This window comes from Lagenorhynchus albirostris, chromosome 1 (assembly GCF_949774975.1).
Source record: "Lagenorhynchus albirostris chromosome 1, mLagAlb1.1, whole genome shotgun sequence".
Lineage (NCBI taxonomy): Eukaryota > Metazoa > Chordata > Mammalia > Artiodactyla > Delphinidae > Lagenorhynchus > Lagenorhynchus albirostris.
This window is the reverse complement of record NC_083095.1, coordinates 167,184,601-167,208,356: the sequence shown is the minus strand read 5'-3', so window position 1 is coordinate 167,208,356 and position 23,756 is coordinate 167,184,601. Positions and strand designations below refer to the sequence as shown.

The 23,756-nt window shown below is 39.1% G+C and overlaps 1 protein-coding gene across 2 annotated transcripts in view; it reads left to right on the top strand.

Annotated features, from left to right (window-relative positions):
- The first annotated feature begins 343 nt into the window (after positions 1-343).
- Positions 344-23,756, top strand: part of GDI2 (GDP dissociation inhibitor 2) — a 44,380-nt gene continuing 20,967 nt past the window's right edge. Inside the window, exons 1-4 of one of the 2 annotated variants that reach the window (XM_060159589.1) lie at positions 344-639; positions 11,469-11,576; positions 15,490-15,589; positions 20,740-20,874. In XM_060159589.1, coding sequence (XP_060015572.1) covers positions 595-639; positions 11,469-11,576; positions 15,490-15,589; positions 20,740-20,874 — 388 coding nt within the window. In that variant the 5' untranslated portion in view covers positions 344-594. Of the gene's footprint in view, positions 640-11,447; positions 11,577-15,489; positions 15,590-20,739; positions 20,875-23,756 lie in introns of both variants that reach the window. The other variant, XM_060159598.1, reaches the window with a different exon arrangement.

Below are 23,756 nucleotides of genomic sequence, written 5' to 3'. Positions count from 1 at the left end.
CCGGGGCGGCCGCTCGCTGTCCTGGCCCAAAGTCCAAGGGCGGCGGCAAGGCTCCCGCTGGGCGACGGGAGTAACGAACTGGACAGCTGCCTCCCGGCCGCAAGCACGCTCCCGCCCCAGCCCTCGGAGGCCAGCGCGCGACCGCCTCCGCCCCCAACCACGGCGGCAGTCCGCCGCGTGGAGAGCCGGATTCCGCAAGGGGCACGGCCCGCCCTCTTCTCGCGAGAGGTAGGAAAAGAGGAAGGTTGGGCTGGCGACGGCGATCTAGCCAATGAGCGAGCGGGAAGGGCGTGATCGACGGCCTCCTCTGAGCCCCGCCCCGGCTGCAGAGGCCCCAGTCGCCGCCCGCCTCTCCTTCTCTCCCTTCTTGCACTCCCTTCCCTCCCCGCCCCGCTCTTCTCTTTCCGTCTGAGGTGGCGGCCGGCTCCCTCCTCGCCAGCTCCGTTTTCCCTCTGCTCCCGCTTCCCTTTTCCCTTGTGCCCGGGCCCGGCCTGAGCGCTTCCTCCGCCTCCTCAGGGTGGCCGCCTAGCTCCCGACCCCTAGAGTACTGCGCCTTTTCTTTTCTCTGGTCTTCCGTCCGCGCCCGGCCCCGCCATGAATGAGGAGTACGACGTGATAGTGCTGGGCACCGGCCTGACGGTGAGGCCCGGCGGGGAGGGGCGGGGGTCCCGGGGCCGGGGGCCGGGGTTCAGGGTCGGGAGAGGGCTGGCCGCACGCCTTGCTCAGCCCCCTTTTCCCCATCCCCGCGGGCCGCGCCGCGCCTCGCCTCCGAGGGTCTCCGGGTGGGGCCGGTTTCCGCCGCGGTCTCGGGCCGCGCTCTGGAGCGGAGGCGGGTCGGGCCTGCGGCGGGCCCTGCGGGCCGGGCGGCGCATCGGGACGGGGAGGAGACACCGGGGGATGGAAAGCCCGGTCCGGCAGCTGCCTGGGCGGGTTGTGACGGCCGAGTAAGAGTAGGTGGGAAACGAGAGTCTGCTCTGCTGCAGCAGAGGCCGGAAAAGCCCGGATTGGTGTATTGATGCGTCTTCCTTACGGGTTGATGGCCTCTCGCGATTGGAAACAGAAAAGCAGCCGGCGGAGTGGGGGAGGGTGGAGGCCAATCACAGTGGCATTTCCTACTTAGACTTCAGCCTCTACTACTAGTCGGTGTCGGTGACGAGTCACTGGATAATCACTGTTTGGTAGGTAATTAAGTTCAATGAACTTACATTTTTGGAGAAAATTAGATTTCATCCTCCTGCCCCACTCCAGGTGAGAAGCATTATCCTTTTCTTTTAACCACCCTCCCATCCCACTTGAGCAACTGTAGAATGGAAATGAGTTTTCTCAAAATTTGTCTAGTCCATTCTCACCTGGCCTTTGCCATCTTTTACTTTTGTGTGGTCTGTCCTTGCCTACATTGTCTCTTCTGGAGGCTTTCCCCTGAGAAAGAGGTTGGTGATGGGGTGCTAGAGGCCAGGTTCTCTATTACTGCATGGTGTGCGTAATACCATGATAAATTTATTTTCCTGGCTGTCTGCTTAGAGAACTTTAGATAATATTCTGCAAATAATACAGGCAGATGTTTTACTTCTTTTTGTGCTTTTAAAGGAAAATGAAGACTATTCATCTTGCAAAATAATTCCATTTGAAGAGAGGACCATTTCCGTTATCAAAAGTTTTTTGGAAATTTGAAATTCTGACATTGGACTGCTTTGTTTTAAAAGATGAATACTGATTTTGATCTTGCGTATCCCATATAAACTGATCTCAAAGTCCGGAGTCATTTAATGTAAACCACTACGAATTTGTTGAAATGCATTGTAATCTCTCAAGATGGAATTAACATTTCTTTCAGCTAACACTCCAGAGTAACTATTTTAGATTTCTCTGGACAAGAGAAAACTGTCAAACTTGCATTTGGCCAGTTTTTTAGGAAAAGATTGTTGGGAACTAGAATGGCACTTTTCTGGCATGTCATTTTTCTATTTATGGTGATTTATGGTGATTGTTGGATAATACTCATTTCTGAATGCTTCATTATGTTTCAGCAGTCCAGAAAAAGAAATGGGACTGGCTAGGAAATAGTACCGAATAGATGAGATTGTTTACCTAGAAAGCTATTTAGTCATTTTGAATGTGAGGTATTGGGTTGAATTTCTTTTTTGATGGTGAGTTGGAAGACTGTTGGATGCCTAAATGAATAGCCTACCCACTGCAGGGTGTTTTTTTTTCATTTTCTAAGTGCTTAATTGGGATTCTGAGCTGAGCTTATTAGTTTGTGGTGGATTTTGCCCACTGGAATGGGCACTGTTGTTGCCAGCATATTGTAAGAGCTAGTTAGTTCCACTGTTTTTCTACGGTTATTGCTGGTCTTTCAGATTTGCTCTTGATTAGGGCAGTTAAACACGGACAAATAAGTGCAAATCCTTTCTCATGCAGGTTTCTATATGCCTAATTCGGAAGTATCACTTTGTCTCAAAGAGGGCACAGTCTTATTGCATAACAACCAAGTTAAGATAATGCACCTTATTTAAATTTTCATTTGGATCAATTGTGACCGTTTTGGTGAATGATAGATGCATACTTAACTAGTAATCAGATACATTTCTGCTGTCATTTATTATTTTATTTATTTTTGGCTGCATTGGGTCTTCGTTGCTGCACGCCGGCTTTCTCTAATTGTGGCGGGGCGGGCTACTCTTCCTTGCGGCACACGGGCTTCAGTAGTTGTGGCACGTGGGCTTCAGTAGGTGTGGCTCGCGGGCTCTAGAGCGCAGGCTCAGTAGTTGTGGCGCACGGGCTTAGTTGCTCCGCGGCATGTGGGGTCTTTCCGGACCAGGGCTCAAACCCGTGTCCCTTGCGTTGGCAGGTGGATTCTTAACCATTGCGCTACCACGGAAGTCCCGGGATGATTTTTTTTTTTTTTTTTTCTGGACGCGGGCCTCTCACTGTTGTGGCCTCTCCCGTTGCGGAGCACAGGCTCCGGACGCGCAGGCTCAGCGGCCATGGCTCACGGGCCCAGCCGCTCCGCGGCATGTGGGATCTTCCCGGACCGGGGCACGAACCCGTGTCCCCTGCATCGGCAGGCGGACTCTCAACCACTGCGCCACCAGGGAAGCCCCCCGGGATGATTTTGATAGTGATAAAATCTTATACCCTCATTTTTAGTGATACAGGGACTTTGATTACTTAAATGAAGAGATCACCAAAGTTAAAAAGCCTCAAATTATAATTAACTTTGAGTAATTGGTGTGAACATACCATTTACTTTTCTTAATTTTTGATTTATAAATATTTAGTGCCTGAGATTTAAGAACGTAAAAACAGGTGTGTGCTATCAGTTGTGGGTACCAAATACTGCATGATGCCTGTGTGTCAGTGCATTTTTTAGTGCGATTAACTTGTTACTTTTAATATAAAGTGTAAGGAAGTGTTGGGGTTTCTCTGTGTTGCCTAATGTTGTCACTGTTTTGTATCGATTGTTACATCTAAAATAAGGTCATAATAGTGCACAAATATTGATAGTAACTTTGATAAAGAAGGCATAAAACAATTTAGTGTAAACTAGAGCAAAATCTTCATTCTGTCTAGGAGAAATGGAATATTTCATATAATTGAGTTCTTTAAGGAAGTGAGGGCTTTCCCTTTAAACCATAACTTTTAGATAAAAACCTTTCAAATGGTATCACAACTTCTTTAACAGACTAAGGAACATAGTTAATGTACTGATAACAAAGATTTCACATCAGGAGGATTAATTACTGTTATGCTATAACATAATGAAGCCATTGAGACCTAGGGAGCTTTGTAGGAACTTTGGCCTCCTTACTAAGTCCTCTTAGACTGCTCAGCTTTGGGAGTTAGTTCTACCGTCTACTTTTCATTTTTTCCTCTTTGCTTACTTTGGTTAGTCTGGTGACTGTCGACAGCCTCTGACCACTTAATTTGCTGTTTCTGATTGACTTTGGGCTTGGCAATAAATTCATGAGTCTTCTTAGAAATAGTAATAAATAATAAAATAAGGGTAACTAGCTCCACAGCTGCTTGTGCTTCCGAGCAGTATTTTGTTTTGTTTTGTGCTGCATGGTAATTTTCGTAAGGAGTTTTGAATCGAAAAGGACACTTTAGTGATATCTAACCAGATTATTCTCAGCAGTATTTGTTTAAAACATTGTTTTATATCCCAGCCATACTTTTCTTCCTTTCTCTTTATTAAAATTTTGCGACTTCAAAGAGGAGTTTTTGTACCGCATTTAAAAATCTTGAATTGCCTTTTATATTTACTCCTTGACAATCCTTGCCATTGCTATTTGAGTTCTATGGACAAACAACTTTCTGTCCACTGCAGTAGTGATCATAGGACCAATGTGTTCAAATGTCTTATTTTTGGAAGGTATAAATACTGTGTAGGCAGTTTGTATTTTAAATCAGCCTTAAGCATACTGGTCCAGTAGAGTAGAAGTAAAATCAGACATATTTCAGCATTTCGAGGTAGTAGTGAGACATTTGGTTGTGAAGACCGCTAGGTAAACGTTTGGCTCGCATACGTGATACCCTGCAGTTACCCTTATGTCCCCTCTCACAGTACCTGATTAAAGACTTACTGGAGTAATGGCCTACTCAGTTTCAGTTACCTGTGACTGTTGTGCTCGATTATGGGCAATAAAAAGGCAAACACACCTGTCTGTGAGTAGCTTCTTCTCATGTGGGGGTAACTATAATATGAGTTAATATGAGAAAGTACTAAGTGCCATAAGGGAATTCACACATGTGGGAATTCAGATAGGGGAATCAGAAAAACCTGCATAAAGAAGGAGTTATTGAAGTTGGCTTTTAAAAATAATTGATAAGCAGGGTAGGGGGAAGGGGGTATTAGATGAAGGTAATCAAAAGGAACAAACTTAAGCTATAAGATAAGTACTAGGGATGTAATGTACAACATGATAAAGATAATGAACACTGCTGTATGTTATGAATGAAAGTTAAGAGCGTAAATCACAAGGAAAAATGTTTTTTCCATTTCTTTAATGTTGTATCTATGTGAGATGATGGATGTTAACTAAACCTATGGTAATCATTTCATGTTGTATGTAAATCAAATCATTATGCTGTAGACCTTAAGTCTTTACCGTGCTGTATGTCAATTATATCTCAATAAAACTGAAAAAGTTTAAAAAAATATTGGTAAGTTTTGAACATGAGGAGGAATGATTTTCTAGGCAGAGAGAGCAGTGTAAGTCAGTATTAAGAAAAGGATATATATTTAGGGGATAGGGAGTTTATTTTGTGTGAAACAGAAGGTATGAAGAGGTGTAATGGAAACAGTGTTGGAAAGAAGGTATATCACCAAGGATGCTGAAGATAGTAGGTTAAGAAGTTTGAATTTTATCTTCTAGGCCAACGAGAGAGGGTTTTGAGCAGGAATGATCTAATTAGAGCCAAATTTCAAGAAAAGTTATCCTTGACAGCTTTTAATGAGATGCATTAGAGGGACAGAGACATTTAAAGAAACACTTATTCTGCTGAAAACTAACTTCCACTTTTATTGTTATTGCTGTAAGACGTATACCACTGAGATTAAATGATTTAAAAGTTTTCTAGCTAATATATTTTATAGATAAGTATAAAGACACTTTTCTTTAAGATGACTTATTAGGTACCTTGTTTTCCTGATCACATTTTTGTGTGCATTTACTTTCTGTTTCTTTTTTTTTTTTAAATCACTCCAGAACTTTAAAATGCAGGAGGATTTAGTGTTAATAGTGTTTAGTTTGGTCACTTGGAAGTTACATCAGAATTTTTTTTTTTACATCAGAATATTAACGTACTCTGGTTCTATTCTCTTCCAAGCCTGAGTTGCCCTCTAAGTAGGAAGGGGGGTGGGCATTAACTTTTCCAGGATACTGGGATACTATTTTAGTACTAGTGGCCTTCGCAATTGTGTTTAGGTTCGTCACAGTTCATATTTGGGAACACCATACAGGCTGCTTCACTACGTAAGAGGTACTTCGCCTAGTGTGTTTAGGTGCTGTCCGTTTGAGTTAGTTACTCTGATTATTGCAAACCTAGCGCTATGTGTAGGTGCTGAAGGGAAGTGAGCCTCAGTATCACTGATTTGGTCCTTCCTGACCATCACCGCACCCACACATCTGCACAGACATTTAGTTTAATCAAATCTAAATCTAAAACTAAAAACTAAATCAAACATTTAGTTTAATCTGGTTACCTCTTTATGTAGGCCAACATGAAGAACCAGTTGGGTGGCAGATGCCATTATCTTAACTTGGATTCTGGGCCTGAGCTCAGTTTGGATGAAAGACCCACCTGAGATTGCCAGGCATCCTATGTGCATCATTAATGCATGCATGCATGCATTTGTTCACTTATTCATGCTGAGCACCTAATATGCTCTAAGCCCTAAAAATAAAAAATAAATAAGGCATAATAGCAAACAAAACACCAAAAAAACTTGGATTCTGAAGATGGTTTTACAGTTTTAGTTATTTTGGTTGTGAGTCTGTATATTCTTATCCTGTTAGGTCAGTTGTGGGTGAGCTTGAAATTAAGTGTGGAGCACTCTCATCTGTTAGTTTTAAAACTAATGTGTTCGTTAATATTCATTCATATATGTTTCCTGGTAAAAGTTATCAGTATTCTTGACATAGATGATGGATGGTCCAGGTTGTCTAGTGTGAAAAAAGGAAATTCACTTAGAGTATTTTCTCTGACTTTGATGTGCTTTGCTTTTTATTCTGTATTCACCAGATAGTAGTAGATTTTAATTTTGAGTTGTTAATTTGGGAAGATACTAAAATTTTGGGATCATTAATATATACCCTATACTCAGATGTGATTGGTTTTATCAGTGAATTAATGACTTCATCCCATGTTGTAAAGTAAAATTTAAAATATTACATTTGTGCTTCTATGTATTCTCTTGGCATTGTAAAAGCAGTCTTTTATAGATGGGTTTAGAAGAATCAGTGAACCTGCAAATTATTAATTAGCTTTTAATATATTTGCTCCAAGTGATGCCTTTAAAGGTAGTTAGTATCAGCTCTTTGGACTGCTGAATCTTTATATTCCTGGGTCCTTTATTAGGCCTCAGCCTTCAGTGCTTCCTTTGGAGCCATGGTCCAGTGAGTGGGTCATGCTTATTTGCAGTGAAGTATGAAAAGTTATATATAGAAGCTGTGCAACACTCAAAGTTGCTTGCTGTGATTTTGCTTCCAAAAGTTGAACGGTGAAGTCTACTTTTTGTCAACTGGAAATGTGACTATTTGGTTTTCCTTTGTTTATGTCATAATCTGTTTTTGAGATTGTAAATATTATTCTACTTTCATATAATATATTGAATCATATGTTAGTACTTCTTTAGATTTTTTTTTTTAAGCAAGTGATTTGCTTTTGATAATATTGGAGTTAATTTTTACAGTTAAAATACTTTCGGTTCTGTTTATCAAGACCTCATTAAGAAAGTTAAAAGTCAAGCTGTGGAATGGATGAAGATATTTTCAATATATATATAACCAATAAAGCACTTTTAAATATCTAGAATATATAAGGAATTTTTATATAGTAGTAAAAAAAAGAAAGCCCACTTTAAAAATGGGCAAATAATATGAATAGGCACTTATCAAAAGAAGGTACTACAATTATCAGTAAACTGTGAAAAAGTGCTCAGTCTCATTATTTGTCAGGCAATGTAAATTAAACCACATCCTAACTAGAATGACTAAAATTAAAAGGCCAGAACAAAATGTTGGGCAAGGATTTGAAACAACAGGAACTTTCATATACTGCTGACACAGCTTATGAAATTGGTACAACCATTTTGGAAAGCTGTTTGGCAGTATCTGTACTCTCCTTGATGTCTATCCAACAAGTGCATACATAAAAGACACATTGAGAATGTTTATAGAGCATTATTTGTAACAGCCCCAAACTGGAAACGATCCCAATGTCCACCTGTAATAGAATGGACAAATAAGTTGTGGAATATCTGTGTGGAGTATTCATTCAAAAGACTCCTATGGCTTTGTTACCCGCAGCGTGGTCCATGAATCAACTGCTTCTGCAACACCTGAGAACTTACTAGAGATGCAGACGGTTATACCCCTCACCCCAGATACGCTGAATCAAAATCTAGTTTCCCAGGTGTTTAATAAAGTTTGAGCAGCACTGCTTTACTAGTGGTTCTTGAAACTGGTCCTGGACCAGCAGTATTCTCACCTGGGAACTGGTGAGAAATGCAGATTCTCAGGCTCCACCGCAGACCTGCTGACTCAGAAGCTCTGGGGGTGGGGCCCTGCGTTCTGTTTTAGCAAGCTGTCCCGGTGATGTGGATGCAAAGTAAAGTTTCAGAATCTGCTTAGAATTTACATTTCTAACAAGTTCACAAGGTGATACCAAATCAGGAGCTCTCTTTGAGATCCACTGTTGGTAGGGCTAGGCAAACCTGTAAAAGTCCACAGCTTTTTCAGGCCACTTGGTCTTTGTCACAGCTACAGTTCCAATGTGGTACAGTGAAAACAGCCAACATGTAAATGAATGGGCATGGGTGTTTACTGGTAAAACTTTATTTACAAATATAGCCTGCAGGCTGGATTTGGCTCCTGTACTTTAGAGACCCCTGCCGTATAACAGTAAGAGTAAGAAAATTTCTATTGCAAACAAAACATGGATGAATCTTGTAAACATATGTTGACCAAAAGGTGTATACAAGAAGTGTATACTACAAGATTCTGTTTATTCAGAGTTCAAAATCTTTCCTCTTAAAAGTCATGAGCGTGGCTGTGGGCTGAGGAGTGGTTATGGCTGGAGGTGGCCTGGAGTGCTCATAATGTTTTTTGATCTAAATAAGAAATGATGCACCCTCTTGGAGTAAAATTTGAACCTGATAGTAACTAATTTAAAATATTTTTAAAATATTAAAATGAATAGTACATTATGGAGGAGAATTTGAGATATGTATGAATTTTTGAAAATAAAGATTTTAGAGTCAGGCTTCTAGGGGGATGAGCTTGTTCTCTGTTGTCTGGAGTCTTGGATAAATTTGAGAAGCACTAGGATTTATAAAGTTACAGAGAATTTCCTTTGTCATTAAAAAAAATAAAGCTCGCATCACCTAAACTCCGGTATAAGGGTTTTGGGTGAATGAATATCCCATCTCTGTGTTTCTTCTCATTAATCCATTAATTGGATTGACTTTCTTGACTGCTCCCCCACCCCATCTTGATTTGGTATGTCTTAGTATATTCACACTTTGTTTACCTTTTTACTGAGAGTGATGGTTTATAATCCTCTGTTGATTGTCAGTTGATTAATGGTTATCCTGGATACTTCATTTAGGGCTCTAGTTCTCAAACTCTTGGTCTTAGGATCTATTTACACTCTTAAAAATTGAGGTCCCTGAAGAGCTTTTGCTTGCAAGAGTATCTGTCAGTATTTATCCTATTAGAAATCAATGCTGAGAAATTAAAAAAATGTTTTTTATTCACTTAAAGATAACGGTGATAAACTCATTACATGTTAACGTGAATAACAGTTTTTTGAAGTATAACTGTTTTCCAAAACAAAAAAATTTATGAGAAGGGTATGGTTGTTTTACATTTTCTGCACATCTCTTTAATATCTAGTTTAAAAGATAGCCGATTCTTATCTGCTTTGGTGTTCAGTCTTTCATAATTTTTGTCATAGCTGAAGTATATGAAGAAAATCAGGCTTTAGACAGATGTGTAGTTGGAAAAAGGAGGAGTATTTTAATAGCCTTTCAGATTGTTGTGGGTATCCTTTTATAATTTACACCTAAACACAAGTGGCAGGGTATTTTTAAAGATTAATTGCAATATGAAATTTGAAACCACATCAGTGAACATTTCTTATTCCGTTACATTAAAATCTGTTAATCTAGCTTGCACTTTGAATTTCTCTTTTAACTTCCTGTATGATTTTGTAACATCATTCATTGGTCACTTGGGAAAGTACTGTTTTACTTAGTAATGCAGGTCTTCTGAATTGTTGACACATTTCATTATGCCATATCAAAAGCTCATATTTGTTAATATCACTGATGTTGTCTGAAAAGTCCTTTAAGTATTGGGGATCTGATGTACCCATGGTGGTGGATATAAGTTTTCCAAAATTCAGATTTTCATTCAAAAATTTTTTTCAATACATTTTATTTATTTTTAATATTTGGATGTGTTGGGTCTTCATTACTGCGCATGGGCCTTCTCTAGTTGTGGCGAGCAGGGGCTACTCTTGCTTGCGTCGGCTTCTCATTGCAGTGGCTTCTCTTGTTGCAGAGCACGGGCTCTAGGTGTGTGGGCTTCAGTGGTAGTTGCACATGGGCTCAGTAGTTGCGGCTCGTGGGCTGTAGAGCACAGGCTCAGTAGTTGTGGCACATGGGCTTAGTTGCTCTGTGGCATGTGGGATCTTCCCGGACCAGGGATCGAACCCGTGTCCTCTGCATTGGCAGGCGGATTCTTAACCATTGCGCCACCAGGGAAGTCCCTCATTCAGAATTTTGACTTTTCATTTTTGGCAACAAATACTGTTGGTTATTTTCCTTGACATTCATTTTTGAGAAAATGTCTGCCAAAATCCTAAGTCTGAGCAATCATAGTCTGTCAGTTATTTTTCCACTTAAAAATGATGATCCGTGGGGCTTCCCTGGTGGCGCAGTGGTTAAGAATCCGCCTGCCAATGCAGGGGACACAGATTCAAGTCCTGGTCCGGGAAGATCCCACATACCCCGGAGCAACTAAGCCCGTGAGCTACAACTACTGAGCCCCCGTGCCACAACTACTTAAGCCCGCACGCCTAGAGCCTGTGCTCCGCAACAAGAGAAGCCACCACAATGAGAAGCGCGCGCGCAGCGACAAAGACCCAGTGCAGCCAAAAATAAATAAATAAAAATAAGTATATTAAAAAAAAATGATGATCCATGAAAAAAGTAGCTAGGTCAGCTTACAAATCAGTCGCACAAAAGGCTTTCCTTGAGCTAGAATTGCTTTATGTGAACTTCCTGTTTTGCTACATGGGATATTTAAAAGATGGGTGTTCAAGGGTGTTGTTAACAGAGGTGATTTTTAATGCTTCATCAAGGGTAGTCTTAAGTGAAACTGGCCTTGTTTTTTTAAACCATGAGTGCCTTGTGGTGAAGAATATAATGACTAGTGCAGCTAGAGCCACCGCCTTAATTTGCTTTATCCACCATTGATCTTCTGCTGTCAGTGCAAGTATAACACAGTGGGAAAAAATGATGTCTTAGTGTTACTATGAAAATAGTTTAAACCTTGGGACTCAGAACACACTTTGAACCCTGGTTGCTTTAGGGCTTTGTCTTTAAAAATTACATCAAATATCGCATATACATAAGAATTAATTACTAAAAGAATGTTTAATGACAGGCTTGTAAAAATTATCTGTTTGAAACATGCAGTAACATTTTCCTTCCTTTGAAGATACTTACGCTTTCCCTGTAGGAATGTATCCTGTCAGGTATAATGTCAGTGAACGGAAAGAAAGTTCTTCACATGGATAGAAACCCATATTATGGAGGAGAGAGTGCATCTATAACACCGCTGGAAGATGTAAGTATTAAAATAAATTAATGTCCCTTTTGTACTTTGAGTCTTTTACTTGTGAATCTCTACTTTTTTATGGATGGTTTTAATTTTGTTTTATTAAATAAATTATCTGTAACATCATAATTTTCAGGAGCGCCTAGTTTGGGGCTTGTAGATATTTAAATTGTGACCTTTGTTGCCATCTGGAGCAGTTATCTATTCCCTCTCGAAGTTAATAGAGTGTAGACTTGACAGGGTGCATGGAGGGTACCTTTTGATGAAGACCTAACATATGCCAGGCACAGTGCCAGTGCTTTCCACATGGTCTTAGTTATCTTCCCAGTCACTCAAAGAGATTTTATCCCCATTTTTTAGATTGCAAAATAGTTTCTGTGGGCTTAAGATCACGGAGACGGGCTGATAACCCAGGTTATATGATTCCAAAGCTTAGTTCCTTTTTCTTGTAATTTATTTTATTGAAGTACAGTTGATTTACAATGTTATGTTAATTTCTGCTGTACAGCAGAGTGATTCAGTTACACATACATATATATATTCTTTTTTAAAATTTATTTTATTTTCATTTATTTTTGGCTGCATTGGGTCTTTGTTGGTGCATGCAGGCTTTCTCTAGTTGTGGTGAGCAGGGGCTACTCTTCGTTGTGGAGCGCGGGTTTCTCATTGTGGTGGCTTCTCTTGTTGCCGAGCACAGGCTCTAGGTGCACAGGCTTCAGTAGTTGTGGCACGCGGGCTCTAGAGCACAGGCTCCGTAGTTGTGGCACGCGGGCTTAGTTGCTCCGCGGCATGTGGGATCTTCCCAGACCAGGTCTTGAACCCGTGTCCCCTGCATTGGCAAGTGGATTCTTAACCACTATGCCACCAGGGAAGCCCTATATATATTCTTTTTCATATTCTTTTCCATTATGGTTTTTCACAGGATATTGAATACAGTTCCCTGTGCCATACAGTACCTTATTGTTTGTCCGCTCTAGTTTGCATCTTCTAATCCCAAAGTCGCACTCCATCTCTCCTCCAGCTTCCCTCCCCCTTGGCAACCACAAGTCTGTTCTCTGAGAGTCTGTTACTGTTTTGTAGATAGATTCATTTGTGTCATATTTTAGATACCACATATAAGTGATATCATATGGTATTTCTTCCTCTTTCTGATTTATTTCACTTAGTATGATAATCTCTAGGTCCATCATGTTGCTGCAAATGGCATTATTTCATTCTTTTTATGGCTGAGTAGTATTCCATTGTATATATGCACCACATCTTCTTTATCCATTCCTCTGTTGATGGATATTTAGGTGTTTCAAAGCTTAGTTCCTTTTGCTATACTCTGTGCTTCCTACTTCTTTAGAAAATGAGCACATGAAGCATTTCCAAAGTGTGTTTTACTAAGTATATTTATTTCTCTGTGTGGGGTTTGTTCACCATCCACGTGTATGAATCTGAGCTGTACTGTGCTTTATAGGAGATATATAGATATTGTCAGTTACTTTTAAAATAGTGACTTTGATGAAATAAACTTAATGTTTATATCAAAGAGGATTTTTCTCTATATTCAGGCATATAGGGAAGTTGAAAGAATAATACCAGTGGAATATTTTTTTGCTTCATGTCTGTTTGTGTTATTGGTTTTGAACCATTGAAAGTAATAGACATGATACTTGACCTAAATATTTCAGCATTCATCTGTGAAGAACAACATTCTCCAACATAATCATAATATCATTATCACACTTAAGAAAATTAACCATAATATCCAGACTATATTGAAATCCCCCACTGAACCCAAGAATGTTGTATATTGCTGTGTAGGAGTGGTTTGTTTTTTTTTAAACTAGTTTAAGCATTGCCTTTTGTGTTGTTTCCCTTTATTCTCTTAATCTACAAAAGTCTCGCCACCTCTTTTTTTTTGGCAAGTCTAGGCCAGTTTATAAGAAGGTATTGTTGGGCACTTCATACTGCATCCCATAAGGAGGCACAGTGCCTGCATCAGCATCACTGTTCATGATGCTCAATTTGATCTAGTTGAGGTGATGACCGCTGACCTCTCCATTGTAAATCATCTGTGGAGTGATGCACTGGCGTCATTCCTTCTTCACCTAGTATATTTATTAGCTAGTGTTAAGTAAGATGAGCAAGCTGTCCTGTTTCTTTTTTTTTTTTTTTTTTTTTTTGCGGTGCGCGGGCCTCTCACTGTTGTGGCTTCTCCCGTTGCGGAGCACAGGCTCTAGACGCGCAGGCTCAGCGGCCATGGCTCATGGGCCTAGCTGCTACACGGCATGTGGGATCTTCCCGGACCGGGGCACGAACCTGTGTCCCCTGCATCGGCAGGCGGACTCTCAACCACTGCGCCACCAGAGAAGCCCCCCTCTTTTTTTAAATTTAATTTTTATTTTATATTGGAGTATAGTTGATTTATAATGTTGTTAGTTTCAGGTGTATAGCTAAGTGATTTAGTTATATATATATCCATTCTTTTTCAGATTCTTTTCCCATATAGCTTATTATAGAATACTGAGTAGAGTTCCCTGTGCTATATAGTAGGTCCTTGTTGATTATCTATTTTATATATAGTGGTGTGTGTATGTTAATCACAAACTCCTAGATTATCCGTCCCCTGCGTGTTTCTCCTTTGTTAACCATAAGTTTGTTTTCGAAATCTGTGAGTCTGTTTCTGTGTTTTAAGTTCATTTGTATGATTTTTTCTTTAGATTCCACGTGTAAGTGATATCATATGGTATTTGTCTTCCTCTACTGACTTACTTCACTTAGTATGATAATCTCTAGGTCCACCCATGTTGCTGCAAATGGCATTACTTCATTCTGTTTTACGGCTGAGTAATATTCCATTGTATATATGTACCATATCTTCTTTATCCATTCCTCTGCTGATGGACATTTAGGTTGCTTCCATGTCTTGGCTATTGTAAATAGTGCTGCAGTGAACATTGGGGTGCATGTATCTTTTTGAATTGTGGTTTTCTTCACATATATGCCCAGGAGTGGGATTGCTGGATTATATGGTAGGTCTCTTTTTAGGTTTTTAAGGAAGCTCCATGCTGTTCTCCATAGTGGCTACACCAATTTACATTCCCACCAACAGTGTAGGAGAGTTCCCTTTTCTCCACACCCTCTCTAGTGTTTATTGTTTGTAGACATTTTGATGAAGGCCATTCTTACTGGTGTGAGGTGATTTGCATTTCTCTAATAATTAGTGATGTTGAGCATTTTTTCATGTGTTTTTTGGCCATATATATGTCTGTGTAGAAATGTCTGTTTAGATCTTTTGCCCATTTTTTGACTGGGTTGTGTACTCTTTTTTAATGTACTCAAGAACTTGGGGGTTTTTATTGAGTGAATATATACCACCTTTGCTTGTTCTGTTCCATCTTAGCAATAGAATTCATGAGTTTGAATGAATATTAAATTTTAAGCTGCAAGCTGCTTTTTAGAGCCTCAAACTCATGTAAATTATAAATTAACTGGAACTAATTTTAATTGTCTTTTCTGATTTGAATAATCCAAAATTTATTTTTAACTCCCTATGTAACCACAGAAGCAAAATTAAGCCTTTGTTAGCTTTTTATTTAATAGAGAATGAACGTAAATGATTTCTACAAATAGTAAGGGATGTTTCTGCAAAACTAGTACATCATAACAAATAGTTTGTTTTGTATTCCTGCTAGTTAAAAGCAAATACACACCATCTCTGCAATATTTATTTTGGCATTCATGAGTTGAGTAATATGTTTAATTTATATATGTATTGGAATAGTGTTACATGTTCTGATTAAAAATGAAATGCACTTGTACTTTACCTCATGTTGGTGGTATTTAGTTATACCAAAATCACTTCATCAAAAAATAGTTGTGCAATGAAAGTTAAATTTTGTTACATTATGTGTGTGTTTACTTTTGGTTTTAGTTATACAAAAGATTTAAAATACCTGGAGCACCACCAGCATCAATGGGGAGAGGAAGAGACTGGAATGTTGACTTAATTCCCAAGTTCCTTATGGCGAATGGTAAAGAATTCCAACTTAAACTTATGATAGTACATTGAATCCAATTTGAAAGTAGAAAGTAACTGTTGACAGAGAGTGTTACTCCAGTTATGTGGAAGTGGATTCTGTTGAATGGCAACGGTATGGTGAGTAATAGGGCCCATTAGAGGCATCTAGAGTTGGTAAGTTAAGAATGGAGGGAAGAGGGGGTGACTTCTTAGTAATTGGTTTTGGAGAAACAAAATTATGCTGTGGCATAATATCAGAATTGTAAGCATTTGTAACAGACTTTCCTCTTGATACTTTGGTGACAATCTTAGGTAACTGGGCCTTCAGAAACAGCCATATTAATGTTTTTTTCTAGTTTGTAAGCTTTCACAATTATTTTTTCATATTAATTTTTTCTCATTTTTTTCCTTTTTTCCTTCCGTTTTATTGAGATATAATTGACATACAGCACTGTATAAGTTTAAGGTATATGGCATAATGATTTGACTTACATATATTGTGAAGATTACCGTAGTAAATTTAGTGAAAATCCATCATCTCATATAGATACAAAAAAGAAAAAGAAAAAAATGGTTTTTTTTTCTTGTGATGAGATCTCTTAGGATCCACTCTCTTAACCACCTAGATCCCCTTTAAATGCTGGAAGATAAGGACTCACTGGCAGCTTCCTCCCTTAGATAAGGCCTCCTGAGCTCTCAGGTTCCCCTCAGCTTCCACCACTTCCTACCTTCCCTTAAGCCCAGTCCACCTTGCTCGTTTCTATTACCTGCCTGGCCTCAGTAGGAAATGAGTTTGCAAACTGGTCTGTAACATGCTAGGCTAGATAAGAGAGAAAAGGACAGGCAGGTGGGTGGGCGGGGGATGGGGGGCGGTAAGCAAGTAAATGTGAGTGAGTGAACAGTGAGAGACATAAATGCTCATATTCCAGGTAGGTCCCTTAACTCAGTTAAGGAACTGATCCACACACTGTGTATACTTTCCTCACTACACATGGAACTGGGTGGAACAGACATTTCCCAGGACAGTGTCTTCTGTTCATCAACTCCCATGGAACAGCTGGGGCACCTGACAAAGAATAAAAGGGAACTGAAAACAAATGATTGCATAATGTGTTAATGGCATTGCAGTAGTATAAAAAGTGTGACTTTTTTCAAATAATTATCATAATCAAGTTATATTAAAAGAAAAATTCCTACAAAGGCAATAATTTTGGTGTGCGCAGAATTCCAATCTCAAATCTTAACTTTTGGTAAATAAATACTAATAACGTCTTTGTGGCTGCTCTCAAATGTATGCCAGTCAGAAGATCTTCTTGAGGTTCACTCATCAATAGAAACATGGACACATCTCACTGTAATGCAGCAGAAATGGCAGCTATGAAGTCATAAATACGGCCTTAGGTGGCTCCAAGGAACACTGCAGTGGTAGAGTGGATCCACCCTCCTGGTCGGCGACCATGGCTTTCAGCAGGGTTCATATCACAGAACAGAGGGCTCATGCACTGGGGGTACTTAGAGATCACCTGATGATTCACTTTGCCTCACGGAGCACGAAGAGTAAGAAGAAACTGGATTCAGTATGCTCTAGTGGGCTTTTTCTTTTCTTTTTTTTTGTGGGGGGAGGTCTTTTGTGTGCTTTAAAAATAATGTGAAGTCCCTAGGTAACACCAAAGAGCTCAGTGAAGTCTGAATGATCTGACACTGTTCAATATACATGAAACTTTAAGACAGCTGAGTGGATTTATTTCTGTACATCCTTTTGAGAATCACTAATATTACTGGTTCACACTTGTGGGTCATTTCTGTTAGGAAATTTTTTAAAGGTATATGAAGGCAGGGAGTAGAAAAGGAAATAAGGCCAAGGCAGAGAGAAGGAGGTGGAAGAGGCGAGAAAACGGAGGAAAGTAATGCCTTAAGACTTTGCAAAGTTCAGTCCATGGACTAAGGGGCACTTGGAGCTGGTTGGAAATGCAGAATCTTGGACGCTACCTACAACTACCCAAGCAAAATTTGTATTTTAATAAGAGCCCCGGGCAATTCCTAAGCAGAATGACCTTAGAGAAGCACTGCCTTAACAGTCCATTGCAGGCTCTTTAATGTCAGAAAAAGGTGACATACGGTGAGAGAACTTCACAAAATGTCTTTATCTGGGCGACCCCAGACCACCTACAAAACCTGTCTGAGCTTCATTTCCTTATCTGTAAAATGGAGATGATAATAATAGTAATGTGATAGGGTGGTTCTGAGGATTGAGGGAGTTGTTAAATAACCCTTTCAAGGGCCTTGGCATAGAATAAGTAATGGATGTTCATTAGATTTTTGTTTTTAAAACGCATCACGGTATTTTCTTAGTTCCTGGTTTAATGGGTATATTATTTTAGAACATTATAATTTTAGCTGTTGAATTTTTTGAAACTTTTTTTTCCCTAGGCAAACTAATAAACTAATCCTTAACACAAACTAGAAATTTAAAATATACTCTTTTTCTCATATTTTTAGTTAGAGGAGTATCTTTAAATTGCATCTTGTGATTTTTAGCATCTTTTTCTGAGATGACGTTGAAAAACTAAATTGTTTATGTCCCATGAAATAAAGTATGTACCACCCTTTCCCCCTTTTTTGAATTTATGTTCTGTAATTTGGGAATATGTTCAGTGGAAAGATCCTATTGGAATTTTCCCTGAAATTTGAAGTTAAATAACTGAATTATCTTGAGGTTAATTGTAAACACAAAATTTTTATTATATAAATAGTAAAATTATTTAATTAAAATTAGAAAACACAGATAAGCAGAAAGGAAATAAAATTTTCATAACCAGAATCTTATTGTTTAGAATCACGGTTAATATTCTGGTGTATCACCTGCCAGTTTCCCCCCCACCTCTTCCCAGTTAACATGTTTTTCAGTCAGTATACTGTGAACATTTAAAAGAGAGAGGGAGGGATGGAACCAGGGGCTGGAGGGGATGATAAATCTCATTGTATACTCCTGGAAGTGTAGTATGGGGATAAAGGCAGTAATTTTCTTTCTTTCTTTAAAAATATTTATTTGGTTGTGTCGGGTGTTAGTTGTGGCAGGTGGGCTCCTTAGTTTCATTCATGAGCTCCTTAGTTGTGGCATGTGAACTCTTAGTTGCGAAATGCGTGTGGGATCTAGTTCCCTGACCAGGGATCGAACCTGACCACCCTGCTTTGGGAACACGGAGTCTTATCCACTGTGCCTCCAGGGAAGTCCCTAAAGGCAGTAATTTTTTAAGGCTTTTTCCTTTATATTGCCAAATTTTACTTCACCAGTAGACTGAGGCTGCCCCTTTCCCAGTACCTTTACCACTCCCAGATATTACTCATTTTAGTTTTTGTGATTTTGTCATACTAGAAGACAAAATAGTGGATTTTTAAAATATGTCTACTTACTAGAGGGTGAAATGATTTCTAGAGTTACTGGCTTTCATGTTCTTTTTTTTTTTTTTGCTGGACGCGGGCCTCTCACTGTTGTGGCCTCTCCTGTTGCGGAGCACAGGCTCCGGATGCGCAGGCTGAGCAGCCATGGCTCACAAGCCTAGCCGCTCTGCGGCATGTGGGATCTTCCCGGACCGGGGCACGAACCCGCGTCGCCTGCATCGGCAGGCGGACTCTCAACCACTGCACCACCAGGGAAGCCCGGCTTTCATGTTCTTTAATGAACTGGCCAGCCTTTCACTTTGCACATTTTTCTATTGACGTTTTGTGTTTTTCCTTATTGATATAAAAGAGCTTATTATAACAGCTGTTAAATGCCCTTTTGAAGTATGTTGAAAATATCTTTTCCAGTTTGTGATTGGCATTATATATAACTCCTGTGGTTTTTTTTTTTCTGTACAAAAGCTTTTATTTTTCACACAGTCATTGGTTGAGCTTTCTTTTATTGGTTTTGATTTGGAAGTATGTTTAAAATTTTTCTCTCTACCTCAAGTTTATAAAAATACTAATATCTGCTTTTAATGGTATTATGGTTTCATTTTTTTCACTGTATAAATAAGTTCATCTGTTTTGTTTTGTGTTTTTATGTCAGCATCTATCTTATTCCTTCATAGAACTATGAAAATATGTCACAATTTTATTTTATTTTTAAAAAAAAATTGTATTGGAGTAGATTTACAATGTTGTGTTAGTTTCAGGTGTACAGCAAAGTGAATTAGTTATAAATACACATATATCACTTTTTTAGATTCTTTTCCCATATAGGCCATTACAGAGTATTGAGTAGAGCTCCCTGTGCTATAGAGTAGGTCCTTATTAGTTCTATTTTATATATAGTAGTGTGTTTCTGTCAATCCCAATCTCCCAAGGTTCATCTGTCTTAACATGAATAAATTTATTTTATTACCTTGTTGTTTGAGAAGTAGAGATAGAAATTTATTTCTTCAAAATGGCTAATCAGTTGTTCCTCAACATCATTTATCTTTTCCACTTTGATTAGAAAACTTTCATCATATATTAAATTCTTTTACATGGGTCTCTATTTTTCACTGATTATGGACTAGTTAATGTACAGTATACTGAAACATTTGGCTGCATAAAGGTCTCCTCATTACCCTATTTCTTGTTCTCAAAAAGAATTTTTTTTGAATGTCCTTGTATGTTTATCCTTTCAAATGAGCTTTAAAATAATTTTTTTGGTTTCTCAAAGAAGTTTACAATTTTTAGTATACCAGAATTTCTTTGGTTTATCCTAGCTTTTTCTTGACCCAAAACTAGTATTCATTTTAATAAATATAAATTAACTTAGAAACTGAAAAGCACAAATTCCTGGAAAATTTTGCCTATGAGTTGTCTCTCTTTAAAATACAGTAGGAACTTTAAAGAAACCCAAACACACCTGCAGTTGTACTATAATTCGAAACCTCATACTTCTAATAATTATTGTATAACTTTTACAAAAGCATGTTGAAGTTATTAACCTTGAAGTTGTAACATTTAAAAAAAGTCTAAATATGCTAAGCAATAGGTCTGCATTCTGATTGTCCTATTTAAAATATGGCTTTGGAGACTTTTCTAGGAGTTACTGGATGGTGTTAAGAAAAAATTGGAAAGCCATTAGTATTAGTAAATGTACTTTTATTTCTGCTGATTTTTGAAAGTAGTAAGATTTAAGTAACAGTTTGAATTATGTGACTCTTACAGGTCAGCTGGTTAAGATGCTGCTTTTTACAGAGGTCACTCGCTATCTGGATTTCAAAGTGACTGAAGGGAGCTTTGTTTATAAGGGAGGAAAAATCTACAAGGTTCCTTCCACTGAAGCAGAAGCCCTGGCATCTAGTAAGTAATTCTATTTTATTTTCTCAGAATATTAAGATTTTATAACATAAAGGGATCTTAGAGATAAAATTTAAGGTCCCCTGCATTAGTCATCCATCCATTCGTCCAGTCAACAAAGATTTATTGGGTGTCTGTTATGTGCCAGACACTGTTGTAGGCAGTTGAGAGTACTTCAGTAAACAAGATGTTCAGAAATTCCTGCCCTTCCGAAGCCTGGAGAGGTTTTATCTCATGGAGCCTGTTGCTGGTGAAGCTGAGCCTTCCTAGGTCTAGTATACTCTTTTCAGATTAATAATTCGTGAGAGTCACTGTCTCTTGGACTGTTTCCTGTGCTAGGCTCTGTGAGAGACACTTCACATTTGCTTTCTTACTTGACTTGTGAAGCCCTTTGTGAGGTAGGGTTTCCATTTTATAGATGAGGAAACTCGGGCCCAAAATCACATAGGTAATGAGTGGCAGGATGGCATTGAAACCCTGGTGGGATTGCTGCACAGTCCGTGTACTTCATCACCCATCTACGCTGACCTCCTTTGCTACTCTATCCAACATGCTGTTCTGGTGGAACTCATCCTCTAAGTGGTGCTGGTGTCATTATCCACCATCTCTGTTTCTAGGTATTCCCAGTAAATATGGAGTGATTTTGTTTTCTGCCCCAAATTATTTCCTCTACTGGCTCATCAAAGATTTCTGCTTAACATTTTTTATTCTGAGTCTTTTAAATAGCAAACACCCTGAGAAAAAACCTTCCATCCTTTAAGGTGTTTTTGTTGCCATGCAGAGCAGTTTAAGGAAGGATAAATTTGTATATCTAAAGGGTAGATAAGTTTTGTAGGTGCTGTAGGAGTTCAGAGGAGGGAAAGGTTTGCATTGGGAGAATAGGAAGAGTGTCAGTAAATTCTCCAGTAATTATTTTGGCATTAAGATTGGAAAAGATTTCTCACCTAGGGGTCGTCCCTGGTGGCACAGCGGTTAAGAATCTGCCTGCCAATGCAGGGGACACAGGTTCGAGCCCTGGTCCAGGAAGATCCCACATGCCGCGGAGCAACTAAGCCCATGCATCACAGCTACTGAGCCTGCGCTCTAGAGCCCATGAGCCACAACTGCTGAAGCCCATGAGCCACAACTACTGAAGCCCACACGCCTAGAGCCTGTGCTCCGCAGCAAGAGAAGCCACCGCAATGAGAAGCCCACTCACCGCAACAAAGAGTAGCCCCCGCTCGCCATAACTAGAGAAAGCCCGTGCACAACAATGAAGACCCAATGCAGCCCCCCCAAAAAAAAAAAAAATTTCTCACCTAAAAACCTAGTTTAAGGGCTTCCCTGGTGGCGCAGTGGTTGAGAAGTCCGCCTGCCGATGCAGGGGACACGGGTTCGTGCCCCAGTCCGGGAAGATCCCACATGCTGCGGAGCAGCTGGGCCCGTGAGCCATGGCCGCTGAGCCTGCGCGTCCGGAGCCTGTGCTCCGCAACGGGAGAGGCCACAACAGTGAGAGGCCCGCGTACCGCAAAAAAACGAAAACAAAAACCTAGTTTTAAGTTATTTTGGCAGTTTTTCTAACTCCATTTATTTACTTCTTGCTATTAGGGGAGAAAATATTGGGCATAAAACGTTGAAAAACACTAAAACCAGAAAGTAAAAAATAGCACTAGTAATTGCAGCCAGGTTGGGAGTGACAGTTGGGTAAGGGAAGGGATGGCTTCTGAATGAATGGAGGGGAGTCCATGGTGTGATCATGGGTTAGAAATCATTTAAAGTCTTTTCAGTGACAGTGCATCTAATTTAAATAAAGTGTTTTCATAGAAATAAGAGTTCAGCAGTTTGAGTAGAACTCTTAAACAAAGTTTGTGGTTTTGTAATTTAAAATTTTTATTCTCTCTTTGAGCTCTTATCTATATTAATAGCTTCAGCCACTTCCTTCATTTAATAAAAATTGAAGGACTTAACAGTTTTATGTTTCTGTTTTTGATTTAGTATTTTCAAATATGTAAAACATTTACATGGCTTGAAAGTCAAAATTATATTAAAAGATATATTTAGAATCTTATCTTTGCCACTCCATTCTTTCCACCCTGATAGGTGATCATTTTTACTTATTTCTGATTTACCCTCCTTATGTTTCTTTTTGCAAAAATAAGCAAATATATTAATGTATGTATTTCTTAAGGTTAGATTTATTGAGGTTTAATTTACATATACTAGGATTTACCTATTTTAGTATACAGTTTCATGAATTTTTACCAATCACTACCTTATCAGCAACTATTTTTATATTAATGGATAGGATTTTGAATTTGGACTGGCAGGCAAGACAATTCTAGGCAGAATGAATGAATGGGGTAGGAAAAGTGTAGAGGGTGGGAAGTTCAAAAGAAAGATAAATAAAAACAAATTATTTTATGCTTTTAATAATAGCTAACATTTTTTAACATTTTGTGCAGGCATTTATATACTAATTATTTAATGTGTATAGTCGAAGTTTATTTTATATAGTCCTTCACTACAACCCTCTGAGACGTGGTGCTATTATCTATATTGACAGATGGGAACACCAAGGTATACAGGTGTGAAAGAGCCCAAAGCAGCATAGTTCATGACTAGTAAAACTAGTTTGAAGCCAGATTTGTCAGACTCAAGAACCCCACACTCTTAACCTCTGAACTATCTAGTATATAAACGTAGCTTCTCAGATATTTTAACAACTGTCACGTACACTGGAATTCCTTTTTTCTCCGTGCTACATATTTCCAGTTCATGTGGTTGTTTCTCATATAATATGCTGTCTAGGTCCCTTGGCCACTTTTCTTTGGAAATTCTCTGATTTGCCAAGATTATCTTATATATAATAGAATTAGAGCCAGACCAGACCTGATACTCCAAGTGTT